This window comes from Alnus glutinosa, chromosome 11 (assembly GCF_958979055.1).
Source record: "Alnus glutinosa chromosome 11, dhAlnGlut1.1, whole genome shotgun sequence".
In the NCBI taxonomy this organism is placed as follows: Eukaryota; Viridiplantae; Streptophyta; class Magnoliopsida; order Fagales; family Betulaceae; genus Alnus; species Alnus glutinosa.
In genome coordinates this window covers 28,149,124-28,165,744 of record NC_084896.1, presented here as the reverse complement: position 1 = coordinate 28,165,744, position 16,621 = coordinate 28,149,124, and the positions used below count along the sequence as shown (strand labels likewise).

The 16,621-nt window shown below is 35.2% G+C and overlaps 1 protein-coding gene and 1 pseudogene across 1 annotated transcript; both read left to right on the top strand.

Moving 5' to 3' along the window:
* The first annotated feature begins 1,666 nt into the window (after window positions 1–1,666).
* On the top strand, window positions 1,667–2,981 carry LOC133881360 (UPF0481 protein At3g47200-like). The gene is made up of 3 exons (XM_062320275.1): window positions 1,667–2,059; window positions 2,122–2,757; window positions 2,854–2,981. The coding sequence occupies exons 1-3, from the start codon at window positions 1,756–1,758 to the stop codon at window positions 2,979–2,981; spliced, it is 1,068 nt and encodes a 355-aa protein (XP_062176259.1). The 5' UTR covers window positions 1,667–1,755.
* A 2,721-nt stretch (window positions 2,982–5,702) lies between these two features.
* Window positions 5,703–14,756, top strand: LOC133881359 (H/ACA ribonucleoprotein complex subunit 4-like; annotated as a pseudogene).
* The last annotated feature ends 1,865 nt before the right edge of the window (window positions 14,757–16,621 follow it).

Below are 16,621 nucleotides of genomic sequence, written 5' to 3'. Positions count from 1 at the left end.
TATTATTTTTTACTATATTTAAAATTGCAAATACCGAGATTTATTTATTTTTTTAAAATTATATTTGGATGGTTTAGAGAACCCAAGACAAAATTGAAAAAGTTTGATCAAACTTGAGTAAAATTTGAATTTAAAAAACCTACCCAAACATTTTTTTAAAATATAATCAAAAATAAAATGCTCCCCAAATATGCCCCTTCAATTCCACAAAACTTGTTAAAATATGTGAACAATAAATTTGTACTGCACTAGATGTCTAAAGTATGAAAATATTGTAGTTTAAGAGAAATAAGAAATACATTTTTAGCCTAAAACATTGCGGAACGAAACAGAGCTATGTGTGAGAAAGAAAAGAAATAATGAAGAGAGAGAAATGATTAAATTTTTATAATTTTTTAATGATTTGGTGAGTGAACAATATTTTTTTTTTTTTTGAAAAGCTGAGTTTTTATTTTAACTCAAAGGAGATAGAATTGAAACTTTTTCATCAGTTACAATTTGCTGGAGGCCGGGGAGGGCAATCCTCACTTTAGGAATTATCAGAATTTGATGACAAGGCATATTTAACCAAATAATGGGCAGCCGGATTTGCTGTCCTACGAACATGCTGAATCTTCACCGATCTCAAACTGCCAAGTCTTTCTCTAGTATCTTCAATTAACTGCCCCGAGCGTGTCTAGCAGGAGCCCAAGGTCTTCAATGCCAAGACGGTATGCAACGAGTCTCCTTTGAAAATGATATCCCGGAAACCTTGGACTTGAACTCCTTTCTTCATCAAATTTGTTTGCAGATTTGTCATAAAAGGCTGTTCATTGAGCATTCGCTACCACCTTCTTCTTACTACAGTTCTGACAGAGAGTTAGGTTGTTTTTGTTTGTTTATTTATTTATTTCCCAAATTGAAGTCGCAATTTCGTATCTTTGCATCTTTATATTCTCGTACACTGCGTCTTGTGTCATATTTCTCTCTTGGCAATCGTAGTGATTATAATATCTCTAAATGATTGTAATTCAGTAGCAATTGTGATTATTATCATAATAACAGCTTAATTATATTTTCTTCTATAGATAAATGGACCAAGTATTGATGTTGAAATTGATTTCTTCTTGACAATCTGAAATATAGTTTCATGAATATTAATGCTTTGACTTGGACATATGATTTATTACTGACTAGCATGACTAGTATCTGTCAAAAAAAAACTGTATTAATCAAACTTTTACCTCATTCTGCTACAACATAAGGTGTAATTCCTAAAATAAGTTTAAGAAGAAGGTTAATTCCAGCGAAATATCAAGCTCATCCAACTGCCTACTGTAGGTCTGTTTAGTAGAGATCTTCATGAATCTTTTTAAGATTGCTTCATTTTTTTAAGAATATAATAATATTTTCTACAAAAATTTGATGATTATATGTGGAGCTTTTAACTTATATTCGTGATGCTGTTTCAGGTTTTTTTTTTTTTGGTAGTTTTTGAGAGTCAACTCAAGGGTACTCTCTTAACACCTTCTCAGTCGAAAAGCCTCAAACCCTTTCAAATTGGTTCATTGTACTAAAAATTTGGTTAAAACAATGACTCTACAAGAAGAATACCTTGAGCTCGGCATGTTTGGAAGCACAGGAAAATGTTCTTTTGCCGAAATTTGTACTTGTATTTGATACTAGTCAGTCATTCATAGCATTGAACACTTTTTTTATTGCCAGTGATCACTCTAGTATTTGTCATCAGGAAATTTAAGAAAGACTACTTGATAGATGGGAGAATATCAACGTGCAACTTTGGTAAATAACATCACAAGTGCATTAGAAAGCTTAGAGCCTCTCTCATCACTACCTGAACCTTGTATCTATAAGGTTCCGGATCCTCTTCGCAAGTTGAACAAAAAAGCTTACAGTCCTCAGATTCTTTCAATAGGGCCTTTTCACCATGGCGACGAAAAACTGCAAAACATGAAAAAACACAAATTAAGATATCTCAAGGAATTCATGGAATGGGCCAACAAAAACTTTGAGGAATTATTACTTGTTATAGAGGAGTCGGAAGAAATTGTTCAACAATGTTATTCAGAGACTATTTCATTGTTGAGTTTTTTTACAGAAATTGGCTGCCGAGAGGAGTAGCATGGAAATGTTACGACAAGATATTACTAAAGCCATGGTTGGCTGCCACGATGCAGCGGGACTTAGTGTTACTTGAAAATCAACTTCCTTTCTTTATTGTTAAGAAATTATTTGACCATACAATATTTCCATCTCAAGGACGCTTACCCTCCTTCACTGAGCTTACCTTTAATTACTTTAAGTCTTTCAACACTCAAAATTTGCTTCCCAATCCTAAGCCAATAATAATGCATTTTGTTGATTTGCTTAGAAGATTTTACCTGCCCAAAAGTCTACCAAAAAGAACAACTAAAAAAGTTAAGCATGTGTACAGTGCAACCCAGCTAGACGGGAAAGGATTGAAGTTTATGGTGGATCATTCGAGGCATTGTTTACTTAACCTTGACCTAGACTATAAGAAGGGAGTGTTGAAAATCCCACACATTACCTTGGACGATATCACAAAGTTTTATGTTCGAAATCTTACGGCATTTGAGCAATGCCACTATCCAAATGCGGCATATGTTACTGATTATTTTATCCTCTTAGATTTCCTTATCAAAAGTGAAAAAGATGTGGATTTACTTGGTCGAAAGGGGATTATGGTTAATGGGTTTGGTAACAACGATGCAACTTTTATCAAAAATTTGGCCACAAGTATTGTTTATTCAATCATGAGCAGCAAATATTATGATATTTGTATACAACTGAAGAAATTCTAGGAGGACCCTAAGAATGGTTGGCTGGCTTAAGCTTCCTTGAGGCGAGACTATTTTGGCAATCCCTGGAAGGCCGCTTCTACCACAGCTGTTGTTATCATGTTGATTCTCACTTTGATACAAGCTATATGCTCTATTATTTCTATATATCCTGATCACTAAAGTTTGTGTAATGGCTCAAGACCAATCTCCCTCTCAAGCTTTTTATTTGCTGTATGAGTGCGTGTCTATTTGTTTTTGATTTGCAATGTAAAAATACGAATGTAGAAGCCTCATAATTGTTTGAAAAGCAAAATCTTTTGGACAAAGAGCCCACACTTTTTTTTTATTATTATTATTATGACAACAAAAATCAATTGCATTAGAAATATTCAAACGAGGCAGCTCATACCCTAGCAAAATCAGTGGCTGCTAATTTCTGTGATGATGTTTGATTAGAAGACATTCCTTCATGTATTTTTGATATTGTTACTAGGGAACAGAGAATTCCTAGATCCTAAAGTTGCTGTATTTTTGGGATCAATTCTTTGTTGTTTTAAGTCAAATTTGTCTGGTGTAAGGTGTAGGGAATCTTGAACTCCTATTCTCTGTATTTGCCTTTGGGCTTTCTCAGTAATGTACAGTAGAAGATGCTATATGTTCGAAAAAAAAAAAATATTGGATGGACGTTTCACAATAAACAATAGGTTAGCATAATGAGCTGAAGACACCCTTAATTAGCCCCTACTTTAAATTCAATGATAAGAATGTATCCTATAACAATCATACTGATTGATACCTTGAATGGTCTTTAAAAAAAAAAGAGAAAAAAACCTAGGGTATTCATGCCAACAAAAGCTGTGAAGAACTTTTTAAATCCTTTCAAACATAGTGGCAATAGAGAAGTGTACACATCAAGGAAATAATACAGGCAATAGTGAGTGACAAAGAAAAGATTTTACAGAATAATTCAGTGTGAGAGATTATTGATGAGTGCCAAATATTGCATATGTGGACCCCTTAATTTGCATTTACTAAACCTTTAGTTTTGTTATTTTCTAATGTTTTTGGCTAGTTTTGGTATTTCAGTATTTTGCAGGTCATTGAGAGAAAACAATAGCTTTAAGGTGAAAGAAAGCACACTTTGAGAAGACCTAGATGATGTGGTTATATTTAACCAAATCAAGGAGATGACTAAATCGGAATTTCTCTAATTGGAGTCAAAATCGGATTAGAATTCAAATTCTGCACATGTCATAGTGTTTTGACTATAAATTTCAGCTCAAATATCCGATTGAAGTGAATCAAGCGACGTTGGAAAGATACCTCAATTTTATACAAATCCTTATGAAATAGGATTTTCTTAATTCAGACGTCTGCTATGCCAAAAGTACCCCGCAATAAAAGGCCACAAATCTGGACGAATTTGGAGTCATTTTCCATCTTGGATTGTGTTTTGAGTCTCCTACTCAAACTAGGAGACTAACCTCCGATTTTTCTAGGAATTCTAGGGCTTCTGAGATTTGTTTTCTCCCTATAAATAGACCTCTAAGGCTCAAGGAAAAAGAAAAAGAAGCTAGAGACCAAATACATTCTTTTCTTTTCTTTTTAGTTTAGTTTTTCTTTAGTTTAAGATTTATTTTTCATAGCCATGTGTAGCTAATTTTTCAACTAAGGTTGAGGATGAAGCCTCACCATTGAAGAACAACAATATTTTCATGTAAGTTTATATTATCCGATTTTATTTGGTTTAATTTTTCCTATGTTTTACTTCTTTTCAATTTGTGGAATGATTCTTGGATATCTTTTGTGATTCAAGGATACATTTGATGATTTGAGATAATTTCACATAATTGATTGCTTGGGTTTTTATTTATCAAAACGTTGGATATTCATTGTGTTTCGTTCTACGGATACATTTGATGATTTGGTTTAAACCGGATATCTTTTGTGATTTGTGCAAATAACGGATTCATTGAATGATTTAATGATTTTTTGAAGCATAGTAGAACATACATAAGATTTGTATGGTGAGAACTTCGGATGTGTATTGATGAATATGAGAATATGTTGCTATGATTTGGTGGGTGTGGATTCCAAAACCTTAGTACCTTTTCTTTTGTTTTATTTTACTTTATTTAGTTTATGTTTTCTTTATTTATCAAAATCTATTAATTTTTGGAACTAGGTTAAGATTTAATTAATTTATTCATAAATTTGTTTTCAAGAACACAATTCCCTGTGGGATCGACCTCGTACTTGCAAAACCCTTTTATTGCAAACGATTCGTGCACTTGCGAGTACATTTAAAATTCACATCAAGTTTTTGGCGCCGTTGCCGGGGAATTGTTTGAATTTTTGAAAACTGTTTATTTCTAAATTGATTTTATCTTTCTACTAGTTATAATTAGGATTTATTTATTTATTTGCAATTTATTTTTGTTATTCCTATTTCTAAAAAAAAATAAAAAAAATAAAAAAAAAATTATCTTTTCTTTGTTTTGTTTGTTTTTATTTTCTTTTATTGTTATTTTTTAAAAAAAAAAATAAAAAATAAAAATTTGGTTGATGTTTTATGTGGGATATTTGCATGTTAAAAAGTGAGAACGAAGCATGGATTTTTCTTATAATAATTATAACAATTTTTCTACATAACATGCTTCGCCTAGTGGTAGGACACCTGCTCCTATCAACTACACTCACAATTGTTACCCACATAAACCGTGTTCATATTGCTCCAATCCTTATCACAGTTCTAGTAGTTGTCCATCCTGGGGACGAGGCTCCAATTTTTCATATGATCAAATGAACCAAAATTTCTCCAATCCGGAATTTGAGTCAAATTCCAATGTTTACAATTCGGACTGGAGGAACCATCCTAATTTCTCGTGGCAAGCTCAAGCCATGGGAAATTGTGCTCCCCAATACCATGATCTGCACCATCCCGAGTATCCGCAGATCAATCACCAATATTCTCCTCCTTCATCCTACAATTATCCGGCACAAAGATTATCATTGGAAGAAACACTCCAAGCATTCATTCAGACAAGCAACCGAAATATACAAGAGCTTAAGAAGGTAACCATGAGCAAGAACCAGATGATGCAAGAGCTTAAGAGTGTCACCATGAGCAACAACCAGATGATGCAAGAGCTTAAGAGTGTCACCATGAGCAACGACCAGATTATGCAAGAGCTTAAGACCGCCTCTATAAGCGATAACGAAAATATACAGAATCTTGCCAAGATAGAAGGACATATTGATTATCTGGTTGCTGAATTCAACAGAATGGAGGAAGAAGAGCTTCAAAGTCAGTTGATGGCTGAAGGGCGCTACATGATTGATGAGGATGATGCTAGCCATTCTTGTCATGAGCATGTCCCTGACACCATCATACTCGAGAGTAATGAAATTGATAACAATGAGGAGAAAGGAAAAGAGGAGCAAATTGAGCACATAGAGGAACAAGAAGAGAAAGAGGAGCAAATTGAACACAGAGACCAAATTGAACAAGAGGAGCAAGTTGAACATAAAGAGAAAATTGAGCCCCCAGCAGATACAAGTCCATCCAATGACAAGGAAGTGAGTACTGTAGCTCATTCCTTCATCATTGTCCCTCTTGAGACACATCATTAATCCAAAGTTTTAATTCTTCAATGTCTCAAAGAGCCATCATATGCCAAGATTCTCAAAGATTTATGTAGACAAGCACACAAATCTAGGAATCATTGGCCCAAGAAAATATTTCCAAGCAAGCAAATTGGCTTCCTCAGATGGAAAAACATTCTCCCAGAGTGCTATCAAATTTTAAAGAAGAAAGGGTGGAAGGGATTGGTTGGACACCCACATGATCGGGGCAGGTATGGTAATTCTTTTTTCTTTTCTATTTTCTGCATTTAATTTCTCATTTCTTTTTCCTTTTTCATTTAATTTCTTGTCATTTTATTTTTTGAACTGACAGCAATTAACCTTTTGATGTTTGTTTCTATGAGAAAGTATTGCTGGTAATTTTGTAGACAGGTGTTTAAGTTTGGGGGACGCCCTGGCCTTTTTCACACCTTGATGTTTCCTTACTTCTGGTAATGTCTTTCTATACTACACATTGAGGACAATGTGTAATTCAAGTTTGGGGGTATGGAAAAACACTTTGTCTATTTGTTTGTTTGTTTGTTTATTTGTGTTTTTGCTCAAAAAAAAAAAAAAAATTGTTTGTTTATTTGTCTTTTTCGTTTTTAAAAAAAAAAATTTCAAAAAAAAAAAAAAAAAAATTGTGCTAGGTTGTTGTTTGAGCATGATTACATCGTAACTGTGGTTTTTATGTCATTGGTTTGTTTAACATGTTGAACACTGCATGTCATTAAAATCTGAATCTTTTGACTCATTTGTTGGATTAGAGAGACTTCACTTGTTTGAATTATTTCTCACAAGCACATTAGCATTGGTTCTGTGAGGTATGATATTTGAATTGAGGAATGTGTGTCTTGAGATTTGTAGGATGATTTGTTGATGAAACCTTGGCTTAAATTAAAAAAAAAAAAAAAAAAAAAAAAAAAAATAAGAAGAAGAAAAAAAAACAATAATATCATCGGTTTGGGTTCTCATTGAGTAACTGGGCCTCTTGCCTCATTAAGCATTGAGTGTTCGCGTCAAAAGATGAGTAATTCAATTTGGTTGATTGAATGACTAGTTTGACTTCGTAGCCTTTTTGACTTGAGTAATTAAGCCCTTAGGGATGTTTCTACATCTAGTGCCCTAAGACCATCTGGTTTGGGAGTCACTGGCCCAACACTCGTTACATGGGTCAACTAGAAAGCTTAAGGGAGTCAGACATTGCACAGCCTGCAAAAAAATAAATAAATAAATGATTTAAGCCTTGGTTGTTTCATCTGACAAGATTCCTATGAATTTTGGGGTACACAAACTTTGAGAAAAATTGAAACCTCATGAGTCTATGTTAATCTCACTTTGCACACATTTGAACCTGAGTTGTCTCAATTTTCTAGCTATGAGTTAAATGATTTTTGATGTCCTAATGATGTGAGTGTGTTGTTCAGTGTGTTCAACTTACTCATGATGTATAAACTATGTGTTTGTGTGGAATTCTTGTTTTTCAACAACATAGTGCTTTAAAATGTTTGTGGGTATCATTCTTGGCAAACCCTCATGAGACTTCACTCGTCCACTAGGGAGTCCTAGGGGTTTAAAAGGCTTGTTGCATACGCTAAATGCAATCGTTTCTCCCACGAAAGAGGATTTATGTTCTAAGCTTTCATTTTATGTTTTGTTTTGTTTTGCTAAGGGACTAGCAAAATGTAAGTTTGGGGGTATTTGATGAGTGCCAAATATTGCACATGTGGACCCCTTAATTTGCATTTACTAAACCTTTAGTTTTGTTATTTTCTAATGTTTTTGGCTAGTTTTGGTATTTCAGTATTTTGCAGGTCATTGAGAGAAAACAATAGCTTTAAGGTGAAAGAAAGCACACTTTGAGAAGACCTAGATGATGTGGTTATGTTTAACCAAATCAAGGAGAGGACTAAATCGGAATTTCTCTAATTGGAGTCAAAATCGGATTAGAATTCAAATTCTGCACATGTCATAGTGTTTTGACCATAACTTTCAGCTCAATATCCGATTGAAGTGAATCAAGCGACGTTGGAAAGATAGCTCAATTTTCTACAAATCCTTATGAAATAGGATTTTCTTAATTCAGATGTCTGCTATGCCAGAAGTACCCCGCAATAAAAGGCCGCAAATCTGGACGAATTTGGAGTCCTTTTCCTTCTTGGATTGTGTTTTGAGTCTCCTACTCAAACTAGGAGACTAACCTCCGATTTTTCTAGGAATTCTAGGGCTTCTAAGATTTGTTTTCTCCCTATAAATAGACCTCTAAGGCTCAAGGAAAAAGAAAAAGAAGCTAGAGACCAAATACATTCTTTTCTTTTCTTTTTAGTTTAGTTTTTCTTTAGTTTAGGATTTATTTTTCATAGCCATGTGTAGCTAATTTTTCAACTAAGGTTGAGGATGAAGCCTCACCATTGAAGAACAACAATATTTTCATGTAAGTTTATATTATCCGATTTTATTTGGTTTAATTTTTCCTATGTTTTACTTCTTTTCAATTTGTGGAATGATTCTTGGATATCTTTTGTGATTCAAGGATACATTTGATGATTTGAGATAATTTCACATAATTGATTGCTTGGGTTTTTATTTATCAAAACGTTGGATATTCATTGTGTTTCGTTCTACGGATACATTTGATGATTTGGTTTAAACCGGATATCTTTTGTGATTTGTGCAAATAACGGATTCATTGAATGATTTAATGATTTTTTGAAGCATAGTAGAACATACATAAGATTTGTATGGTGAGAACTTTGGATGTGTATTGATGAATATGAGAATATGTTGCTATGATTTGGTGGGTGTGGATTCCAAAACCTTAGTACCTTTTCTTTTGTTTTATTTTACTTTATTTAGTTTATGTTTTCTTTAGTTATCAAAATCTATTAATTTTTGGAACTAGGTTAAGATTTAATTAATTTATTCATAAATTTGTTTTCAAGAACACAATTCCCTGTGGGATCGACCTCGCACTTGCAAAACCCTTTTATTGCAAACGATTCGTGCAATTGCGAGTACATTTAAAATTCACATCAATTATCTCTCACGGTCAGTTTAAATAAATTTTTCTAGAATATTTGGCTACTATTGTCTTAGATCTAGTATGCTCGGAACATATCTACTTTTTAACTATTTTTATTCATGGGTTAGCGGAAGATGAAAGTCATTGATAGCACTTTATTGTAAGAATTTTGTTTGTATCTATGACTTTGCATAACTTTATACTTTGTGACGTAAGAGCTTTATGCTCGTAATCTTTGATTAATAAAATACTCAGATCTTTCGTTCAAACAAAAAAAAAATTACAGAATATCCTACAAAAATATCAAGCTAATGAACCTTTTCTCCTTCTTTAGTTGAAACATATATATCTGACTACTAGATGCACCAACTGTATTGTGTCAATAATACGAGAGAGAAAGAGATGGGAATAAACTAAAAGAATTATGAACAAAAATGGCAATTGGTAACAATCCCAAATAGTTGATACCAGGTTAAAGTGTCTAATTAAAAAAATTATTAGAATGTCAGTTTTTCCCACCAATATGCTTCACCACCATCTTCATCGGCCTCTTCGCTTCCCGCAACCACCACCCGCACCTATGCTTGGGCCTCATGCGCCCACACGTCCCCACCGTTTCTTCTACCGATACTACTGATTTTTGGGTTTTTGTTGTGTTTAAGTGGTTTTCATTGTATTTTCTGTTTTTCTTCTTTGGGATTTAGTTTTCCTACCAGTGTTTGTTACTTTTTTCTCATAGAGGTTTGTAAATGGTTGAGGGACTTTTCGAGGTTTGCTCCTTCCCATGCCTTGACAATTGAAGTGCTTACTTCCGTGCACATTGTGTGGTAAATAGGGCTGCGACAATATTCTTTTTTAAATATTTGATTAAATTATTAAATTAACTTTTTTCTTTGTTTAAACTTTTGGAATAAACGGTGACTTAATATGGTATCAAAGTTTTAGGTCTTAAATTTGAACCTTGAATCCATAGTTTACCTCTCATAATTCTATTAAATATTTTATTTGTTGTGCATCGCTTATTAAGGTAGAGTTTGATTGAATTTACTTTTTCTTTTACCTAATATTTCAATTAAATATTTCATGTGTTTGACCTAACTTATTAAAGTAAAACTTGAGCTCATACGTGAGAATGAATGTTAAAGTATTTATTAAATGATTAAATTTATTTTTTCTTACTAGTTTCTCCATAAAAAGGCAGTGAAAAAGGAAGAACATTTATCTTTGCACCTTTTTTACGGCGCATCTTTTCAAAAAGGGAAATACTGTACACACTCTTACTCTCACACTATATAACATGATTTTTAAAATTACCGTTGAATCAAAATAAACTAGTGTTCTATTTCAAATCTTATGATAATAAGGGCCTAGTTGTGAGTCTATCGACAAATATTTATGGATTAAACGAGATATATTCAAGCTGTTCAAAAATTTATAAGTCTAGGATCGTCTACTTCTTTATTTGGGATCAGAAGTAAAAATAATCCACCATTGTAACCCTTTTTCTCAATCAATTAAAAAAAAAAAAAAAAACTTGTCACAATTTGATAGTTTGTGAGGTCGAATATTACTTTTTGAAATTTAGAAGTTAGAATGCAAAAGCGATCATATTTGAGATAAAAAGTAGGGGCGTAAATCCAGCCAGTTATAACCAGTAACCAAGTACCAACCGATCAAGTGAGTTTGGGCCAATGTTGAAACTTCAGGACTAGTGACCATCAAGATTCCTTTTGTGATCACACGCAAGTTATGTTATTACTCTTTCAGATAAATGGCATTACCGTCTCAGATCGGCACCAGAATTGCACATGTTTATCAATTTATGGATTAAACGAGATTCAAGCTGGGGAAATGCTGAAATGTTTGAATTTGTCAGGATCAGATTATTTATAATTATTTGTCTGAATTTGAAAGAATTTAAATAGATAATTGTAAAAAATTACTTATAAGATCCACCTGACCGAATAAGTGGTTGGACAATTTAATTTTTATTTAGCCAGGTCAGTTCCATTAGCGATTTTTTATAAATTATTTATTTAATTTTTTTAAAATTTGAACAAATAATTATGGAGGTTCTAATTCATTTGACAGCAATGTAAAACGAAATGTGGGGGCGGTGTGTAATCAAAAGGAGTGATGGTGTTGGCAGAAGCAAGAGAAGGAATGGCTGACAGCTAGACTTCTTGAAGCACAATGACCAGCGTTTACACCTGCTTTACTTTTGCATTTTCCCAGGCATTTCTCAACAATGTCTCTTCATACTAAAACAAATACCCTCCTCTTTCTCTCTCTCCTCTTTTTTTTTTTTTTTTTTTTTTTAAATTTTTTTTTGAAAAAGTACGCATTACTCCCTAATGTAACTACCTATTGGCAATCTGATGCCCAATGTTTAATTTTTGGTAAATAACTCCCTTGATGTTAGCTACTTGTGCCAACGTGGACCTTCCGTCCATCCACCCGTCATTTTGGATGGAAAAAAGTCAACTCATATGAATTTTTAAACAAAAATCAAGACTATTTTACCCTTCCATTTGTCATGTTTCCAACGTGAACTCTGAATGCTTCCTTCTCACTCCTTTATGTCTTCCTTTCTCATTATCCTCTCTCTCCAACCCGAACACCACCACCACTACGTTCTTCAAACTCTTTCTCTCTCTGTCTCTCACTCTCTCTTTCTAAACTTTCTTGCTAGCGTGATTACGAGGTAGCAAACGCTACAAGGGGGAATGTTTTGAGCTATAGCCTTGGTGGGATGGCTGCAGTGCTAGAGCTATTTCCATTGACCTAGCCAAACGTTTGTTACAGTCCGATGGTTTGCTTCACCATGAAGCTCTTTGCATCTGTTACCGGCGCAGACCAGCGTGACCAGTATTCCAGGAACTCGCGGTAGTGGTCTGTGCATAACCATAGCCATTTGCAGCAAAGTTGAAGAAGGAAGGTAGAAGACAACACAAAACGCACCGTTTAACTTAAAAGTTTACAAAACACTAAAAAGAACGTGCACAAGTGTAGAAAACTAGGCCCATGCAAAACATGTAGTCTATGTACGTTCCATTTCTCTTCACAAACCACGTTATGCACCTTCTGTCCACTTCGAAGAGGCTGTTCGAATATTTCATGTCCTTGAGCCAAAAAGATGGTCGTGGCCAGCATCCTTACTTCCAGGAAGAACACAGCATTAATTAAACTAAGCAGAAAACAATTAGATTTAGCAAAGTGACCTTTACTTCCAGTATCGAAAAATACCAAGATATCTGAGAAGGTGTATAAGAGGGTTCCACCCTCAAGTTTCAGGTAGAAAATTTACATATCTATTGCCCAAGAAAGCCCAATAAAAGGCTATATACATTGTTGGATTTTCAAAGAGGAAAGGAAAGATATAGGCATAAGTATCTTAAAGTTTCTCTTCGAGAATATCAAAATATTTATAAGGCCCAAGTCAGAGAACAGAGAAGAATGTCAAAAAAGGTGGGAGTTCTTGGATATTATGATCCAGAAATGAATGATCGATCTCATTGAAGTAAGCATGGGCTTAGGTTAAAGCTGTACAGCTGCTGTATTTATGCGCCTACAACTTCCAAGTTCAGTTCCTGTCAACGACCTCTGCTGGCAAGTTTAGATTGAAAAGGCCATCTCCAAGACCATCCTTTCTAGCACGCTTCCTGAGAGGGCATCCACTCTCATCTGAACTCCCAGAGACTGAAGGTTGATCAAATTCTGCTGTCCCACCTAACATTTACAACATGACAGAGAAACGTCTATATATCTTAGCATGAGTAACCATCTAATTGCATCTACTAAGTTATATATGAAAGTAAGCTTCTTGAGTATGACGCAGATAAGCATCTGGTTGTTTTCTGGATTTCTTGTGAGGCGGGGACTTATGTGAGGACGTTGTGCATGCATTTGGGTCTGATTCTTGGGGTTGGAGGGCATATGCAGGAGCTGAGGAGGGTGAGGTCCGGGATTTTGGGCAAGAAAGATAACATGGTTACGATGCACGATGTGTTGGACGGGCAATGGAGTTATGATAATTACAGAGATGAGAGTTATTTGAGGAGGGTGATTATGCCGCTCGAAGTGATTTTGACGAGTTATAAGAGGTTGGTTGTGAAGGATTCAGCTGTGAATGCTATTTGTTATGGTGCCAAGTTGATGATTCCGAGGTTGTTGAGGTTTGAGAATGATATCGAGGTTGGGGAGGAGATTGTGCTAATGACTACCAAAGGAGAAGCAATTGCGCTGGGAATTGCGGAGATGACGACCGCGATGATGGCAACTTGTGATCATGGTGTGGTGGCGAGGATTAAAAGGGTGGTGATGGACTGCGATATGTACCCAAGGAAGTGGGGATTGGGGCCGAGGGCGTCGATGAAGAAGAAATTGATAGCAGATGGGAAGTTGGATAAGCATGGGAAGCCAAATCAAAATACCCCGCAAGAATGGGCGAGGAATCTGGTTTTACCAACCGGTGGGGATTCTGTGGTTGCAAGCCTTGCGGCTGCTACTGAACCGGCTTTAGCGGAGAAGGAGAAGAAACAGAGGAAGAAGGATAATGAAGATGGGGGAGAGGGGTGTAAGCGAAAGCTGGATGAAAGCACTGATAGCCCTGTTCCCGTTTCTTCGAATAAAGCTAAAGGTGCTGAGGTCCAAGGAGTTGAGAAGGAAGCCAGTGTGAAGGTTAAGAAAGCCAAGGAAGATGATGTGGAGGTTGATGTTGAAAAGAAGGAGAAGAAGAAGAAGAAAAAGAAGGACAAAGAGGATGGTAATGCGGAGTCATTAGGTCACGAGAAGGCTGAGAAGGAGAAGAAGAAGCATAAAGATAAGGTTGAAGCTGGTTCACCTGAATCAGAGAAGTCTGAGAAGAAGACGAAAAAGAGCAAAAAGGCTGAGGACGGTGGTGCTACATCGCCTACCAGCGTTGCTAATGGTTAGGCTGATACTAGCGAGAAGAAGAAGAAGAAAAAGAAGAATAAAGACGTTGAGAAGGAATAAAGATGCGCACTATGATTTATGTTTTTCATTTCATCTTCAATGAGTTTTTATAGTTTTGTTTAACTTTTTTGATGCATTTCATGGAACTACTTTTCACATGGTAACCTTTTTTTCTCTACCAAATGAGACCCATCTGAAGCTAAATACCTGGGGCTGCCTATCCTCTTTGACAAATCTAAGAAGGCTGCATTTCAAGAAGCCATTGATGAGGTCTGGAGCAAAATTAAAGGACTCTTTCAAGCAGGCAGATCAGAGCTTATCCAATCTGTTGCAGCAACCATCCCCACTTGTATGCCATGAGTAGCTTCCTTTTGCTTGCCACCGCTTGTAGCTTGTAGCTTGTGTGTGTTTTTTTTTTTTTTTTTTTTCACTGGGATAAGCTCCTCTATTCACCTCTGTTTTCATGTTCTAAAACAGAGGTGAATAGAGTTCCATTTATGCCACACGGTTATCTGCATTCCGCTTGGCAAGAATGCGGATATTATAGTTAAAAGAGTTTGGAAACAAGTTAGAAGAGTTTAGAGAATTCTTTGTTTTGGAAACTTGCCAAAGCAGAGTAGTTTCATGTGTATATATAATAACAAGAGATCAGAGTTTTGTACAATGGTTACAAACGAATCTGTGCAATACAAGGTGAAAAAGGAAACTGTCAGAGAGACTTTACAAGTGAGAAAAACAAAGCAAAGAACTGGAACTACAATAAAGGAAATCCTAGCTACTGCTGGCAGAAACTAGTGAGGTTGTGCAGCAGTTGGTTGTGAGACAAAGACCAGGAACTATAAGCTTGAAATGAGGAGAAGGGTGGCACAACTTGCTGTATATATGGCTTAAGTATATAAACACAAAACATAAAGCTTATGCCGAGATACGTATTGATGTTCTCTGGCTACAAACAATAGAAATAAAAGAGAGAGAGGAAAACAAAAAGAAAAAGGACACTGACAAAGATATTTTTCTAGAATTTACCGGATAAAACCAAATTGCAGAAGTCGGCCTAATGTTGATGATATTTAGAACCTCAACCTTCGCAGGGTCATACTTTTTACACCTTTTCGAGAATTCATTGATATTCTCGCTGGTTTGCTTAGAAGCAGCAGTTTGAACCAAATAATCATATACTTATATCACCAAGAAAGGCAATAATCTTCAAATAAGTTACATGTCATTTTATCCAACAAAAAAGAAAACAAATAAACTTGGGTGGTGATAGAGAAGAGTAAAATCCAACCTTGTACTCAGAAGGTGCTACGTTAGCAAGAACTCAAGTAGTTGCACTTGTCTCTGCCACTGGATGTGGCTACTTGGTGACCCTGTTGGTCTTGGAACACCAAAAAAAGAAAACACCAAAAAAGGAACTAATGGGTACAAGGCATTGTCAAGAGTGGACACGACATGAATGAGTGGAGAAGGCTTGTGCATTGCTAGGGTAGTATCGAAGGTAGTGTTAGGCCATCTGCACACATAATTGGGGCTGGAAAAAGAGATATCTTTATTTGTTTCACCAAAGAGGATAGAATCCACTCACAAGAAGAAAAAGAAGTGAAGGTTGTTCAAGGAGCGAAGAAACGAAGGTTGTTCAGTTTTGTTGGGAGACAAAGCTTACATGTACACCGACCATTTGTTTTCTGTATTAAAAAAAAAATTGAAGTGCAAATGAAACGGTGTGTTTTGAATGAAACAGGGGTGATTTTGGAAAGTTAGGCTTTAAAAGGTCATGTGCACGGCATGTGACCTTTTTTCCGTTACTTTCGACACACGTGGCTAACATCGGGGGGTCATCTACCAAAACTTAAATATTGGACGTTAAATTATCAATTGGTGGATACTTCATGGAGATAAAGTGTACTTTCTTTTAACGATGATAGGAGCTCATTGGAGAAGCCACATGTCGACCATTTTATGACCCACCATCCTTGAGATGATTTTTCTAAATTAAACCTAAAAGAAAGGGACATGAGAGAGAGAGAGAGAGAGAGAGAGAGAGCACCTGTACCAAAAAATGCAAAGGTATCAAAATAAAGTGCAAGGAAAGAAAAAAATCAAATAGAAATATAAAGATATAGTGGAATAAAAAGGGCGATGAGATTTAATGTGATTCAGTTTATAATTTATGTCTACGTAATAAAGTTTAAAGGACTACATTATTACTTTTATTCCTTAATAAAAATTGTAAAATAAA